Here is a 4,644-nt window from a genome sequence, read left to right as displayed (position 1 = left end):
TAACGTCACTCCATCCTCAAGTGGAACATTTGTGAACAGTAACAAGTATTGATGTGTGCAACTCTGCAACTCAGCTGGAATTAAGCTTTTTATTTATCAATGGATGGTCATCAGATGGCCAGAGGGATTCCCTGTGCATTGCGGGGGTCCCCGTGCCTGCTTGTGAGTGACATGCACATGGCGAGGGCTAGGGAATCGCAGCCTCTGTGATTCGAGTAGTGACATCGTTTACGCAAGGCAGGTGGACGACTCTGAGCCTGGCATGCTCCTGGGTGGCACAGCACAGCTGACATGGAGTGGGGCAAGGGCTTGTTCCACGAGCTTCTGTGTTTTTTGTTTTGTTTTGTTTTGTTTTTGTTTTTGAGATGGAGTCTCTCTCTCTCACCCAGGCTGGAGTGCAGTGGCACGATCCAGGCTGACCGAAAGCTCCACCTCCTGGGTTCACGCCATTCTCCTGCCTCAGCCTCCCGAGTAGCTGGGACTACAGGTGCCCGCACCATGCCCAGCTAATTTTTTTTGTATTTTTAGTAGAGACGGGGTTTCACTGTGTTAACCAGGATGGTCTCGATCTCCTGACCTCGTGATCTGCCCGCCTCGGCCTCCTGAAGTGCTGGGATTACAGGTGCGAGCCACCGTGCCTGGCCTGTTTTTGTTTTTTTTTGAGACAGAGTCTTGCTCTGTCATCCAGGTCGGAGTGCAGTGGCACGATCTTGGCTCACTGCAACCTCCAGTCACTGCAACCTCTGCCTCCCAGTTCGAGCAATTCTCTTGCCTCAGCCCCCCAAGTAGTTGGGATTACAGGCATGTGCCACCGTGCCTGGCTGATTTTTGTATTTTTAGTAGAGATAGGATTTTGCCATATTGGTCGGCTGGTCTTAAACTGTTGGCCCCATGTGATCCGCCCACCTTGGCCTCCCAAAGTGCTGAGATTACAGGCATGGGCCACTGCACCCGGCCCTGTGTTTGACTCTTAAATCTTCTTTTTCTTTTTTAATATTTCTGTTTCTGGATGGCCACTCAGTGGATATGGAGGAAGAGTTCACAGATGTCCGTATTACATTTCTTACTTAAATTAGCCTCCCTGGAACACTGCTATAGGATACAGATGCATGAAGGGCTGAAAGGGTGTTTGCGTCCCAGTAAGTGTGACCGTGGAGCTGGTCTGTGAGACCCCGGTGCCAGTGAAGGCACCCGTGTGAGATGGCCTGGGATGGGGGTGTTCAGAGCCCTGACTGTGGCACACACCCTTCAGCTTTGATGTTTCAGGCCATTGCTCTGGTCGTCAGTGAGCAGAAGGTCTAACAGCAGTGACATTTATCACTGGCTGTGTTGACCAATGTGTTAGGAGGGTGAACCTGTTTGACTTAAGCTGTTTGACGGGTTTGCATTTAAATAGACAACTGGTGACCTGGTGCCTGGACACTTGCTCTGTGACCTGCCCCACGTGGCTTCTCCCTCTGGTATGCATTAGATGAGATGGGCGTGTTTAGGGTGGTGTGGCCCTAGACTGGAATGCATTAGAAGTGCAAACCCTGCCTGACCCCAGACCTGCCCCACCCCAGTGTGACTTTTGGAGACGGAGGCCCAGCATCCTTCACCTGCCCTCCAGATGGGTCTGATGGACCCTGAGGTTTCAGAGCGCTGCTTTGCTGGCACACCAGCAAGTCCTACTTAAAGAGGCCAGGATCTGAGATGGAAGGTTACCAAATTGTATAGCAGAAAAATAGAAATGTTTCCTTAGAATGGGTGTAGGAAGAAAAATGATTTCCTTTGTCATATCTGGAAAAGATTTCAAATTAGTAACTAGCACTATTTAGAATTGTTAGTGGTCTCCTGTATTTCTTCTTATTATTATCATTTTTTTTTTTGATATAGGGTCTCACCCTGTTGCCCAGGCTGGAGTGCAGTGGTGTAATCTTGTCTCCCTGCAACCTCCGCCTCCTGGACTCAGGTGATCCTCTCACCTCAGCCCCCTGAGTATCTGGGACTACAGGCATGATACCACACCTGGCTAATTTTTGTATTTTTTTTGTAGAGACGGGGTCTTGCTATGTTGCCCAGACTGGTCTTGAATTCAAGCATTTCTCCTGCCTCAGTCTCCCCAAATGCTTCTATACCCCTGCCGCAACAAGGAAGGACAAGAGGCGTGAGCCACACTCCTGGCCTCCTGTCTTTCCTTGTCGGAGCAGGGATGTAGAAGCACTTGCTGCAGCTGACTTGAGTACATCTCGTTTCCCTTTTTTTCCTCACGGGTAACCTGGCAGTGCTGTGCACCAGTGCTGCTGGCCAGCTGTTTTTTCGATGGACTGGCAGAAAATCAAGCTGAGATCTGGGTTCCTTTCTCCCTGGGTACTGACCAGGTGGGAGAGGAGGGACGTTATCTGAGTATCATCTTCATGAGGGCTGGTGGAGAAACGTCAACTTTAAGGTGCCTGGGATCTAAGGCATGGAACCCAGCAGTGCAGTGGAAGGCAGGGGATGTAGCCTTGGGAGTGGAGATGTGCGGGCCGGTGCCCTCCTTCCTGGCGGGATCTCAGTGCAGGAACAGGTTGGTGACCCAGCCGAGGTCACGGAGCAACCTGCCAAGACCTGCCTGGATACATGGCTGGCGTCCGTGCTGGCCCCAAAACTGCCCATTTGGGGATTCCCTGCAGTTGCAGACCCACCTAGGGGTCCGGAGAGTGTCCCAACCGTGACCTCAAAGAATGAGGTGTTGCCTTGAGATCCTCCAAGGTGAGGGTAGGAATTTTTTTTTTTTTGCAATTAGCAATAATTTGTTGTGAATGACCTTGGACCTATTTTCCACTTCTTTGTATAGGAAGAGAGACAGAATAAAAAGTCTCAATGTGCCAGATGCCATGTAATGAAGTGGTGGGGTTAACGTTGTTGATTATTAGGTAGCATCACGTTAATTGGAACGTATTCACACGTGTCCACAGCGTGTGCGTGTGAGTGTGCGTGTGTCCGATGAGCACGTTGGGTTGGGGTCGCTGCTGGTTCATGCAGCCCCTCTGGGTGGGGCTTTCTCTGTGGCTTGCCCAGCACCGTTGCTGCTGCCTCTGTTGGAGTTCAGCCTTGACCCGCCTTGCTGCCACCAGGTTCTCAGGGCCTGTGCACACTCTTCCCGGAGCGCACCCTCGTCTCGGCGCGCCCCCTCGTCCCCGCGCGCCCCCTTGTCCCCCGTCGTGCGCACCCGGGGGGTCTGCTGTGTGTTTCTACTCAGCCCATGCCCGCCTCTTGCTGTGAGCTCAGTTGATTGAGGTGCGGTGAGAAACCAACAGAGGGGAGCAGTGTCCGAGGCTGTCAGAGTGGGAGGGAGCCTTGGGCATCTCTTCCCCAGCTCTGGTGACCCACCCTTCGCGATGTAGTGCTGGGGAGACAGGTGAGTTCTAAAGGTAAGGCCGCCGTGATTTCCTGAGTTTTAAATCTAACACTGGGCCATTTGCCCTGTCGCCCCATCGAAGGGCACCTCTAGAGACAAAGCAAAGCCTCTGGTGGCCGTGGGCGGGGCGGCCATGCCTGTCTGTGGGTCCTGTAGAGCCTACCCGGCCACCAGCCGTGGGAATGTTCAGGCACTTGCTGCCTGTGGGAGGTGTGCGTTAGTCACGTGGTAGGTGCTCACGCGTGGAGGGACAGGCACAGGCCCACAGGCGTGGCGGGTGTGGGAGAAAGTGCGCAGGGTGCCCAGCAGATGCCGTGTGGTCAGTGGAAGCCGTGAACACAGGCCGGGCTCGGGAGACACATTTGGAAATACACTTTAAGCAGCATCAATGGATAATGCTGCGATTTGGCTTCCTCCCGTGGTCCAAAACACGTTCTAGTGATGCCGCTGCTTTGTGTGTACCTGAGACAAGGGTCTACGTGTATTAGGGCCTTGATGTAATCTGTAAAACGGGCACAGAATGCCTGTTTCAAAGAGGCAGTGGACAAGAAAGCGTGCTCTCTTCAGTGCAATGAGAATGCTTCATTGTCATAAGCAAAGTGAAATGCCTCCAAGGCGAGCTTGCCCTGCGTTTAATGACCTTGGACACGAGCTTCCTAAACCTGATAGAAAGTGCTTCCAGCGTGGCATCATGCAGTGGCTTCAAGCAGTGGCTTCATTCAGTGGCTTCAGTGGAGAATGTGCATGTGCGGCTGATACTGAGAGCTGGGCAGCACCCTCCTGACCTGAGGGGTCCCCATGTGTGGACCGTGAGCCGGGCAGCACCCTCCTGACCTGACGGGTCTCCTTGTGCCCATTGTGGGACCTCCGTCACTCAAGCAAGTGACACACGTCAAACTGAATGCAGGGAGGAGGGTCCAGGATTGCACGCAGGCTCCGTGTCTCGTCCTTCTGAGGCCTTCTGGGAAGCCAGGAGGGCAGTGGGGACTTCTGTGTGTTTCCTCCTGGTGGCTGTGAATTTGTAGCAATGGCTTTCTGCAGAAGGGCCCGGAGGCGGAATCAGAGCCTGTCTTGGAAAGGATGACGTCTTCATGGGCACCTCTTTCCGCCTCTCCAGTGCTCCTGTGATTTTCAATATGTGCACCCTGCAGACTTCAGCCTGTTGGTGTCTCGGGGGAATAGATACCAGGATTGCTTCAATGTCTGCAAACCTGAAACAGGAATTTCTCTGCATTAAGTTGGTCACCAAAATGGGAGGTAAG

General features: G+C 53.0%; 1 protein-coding gene across 1 annotated transcript in view; it reads right to left on the bottom strand.

The window, feature by feature from the left end:
* LOC105547838 (cell wall protein DAN4-like) overlaps positions 1 to 4,644 on the bottom strand; it is a 45,603-nt gene that overhangs the window by 33,703 nt on the left and 7,256 nt on the right. The window contains 1 exon segment of the mRNA XM_011991564.1: positions 4,482 to 4,593. Coding sequence (XP_011846954.1) covers positions 4,482 to 4,593 — 112 coding nt within the window.

The sequence above is a fragment of the Mandrillus leucophaeus genome, unplaced genomic scaffold (assembly GCF_000951045.1).
Source record: "Mandrillus leucophaeus isolate KB7577 unplaced genomic scaffold, Mleu.le_1.0 Scaffold399, whole genome shotgun sequence".
Lineage (NCBI taxonomy): Eukaryota > Metazoa > Chordata > Mammalia > Primates > Cercopithecidae > Mandrillus > Mandrillus leucophaeus.
The sequence above is the reverse complement of the archived record's forward strand: the minus strand, read 5'-3'. Positions and strand labels throughout refer to the sequence as shown.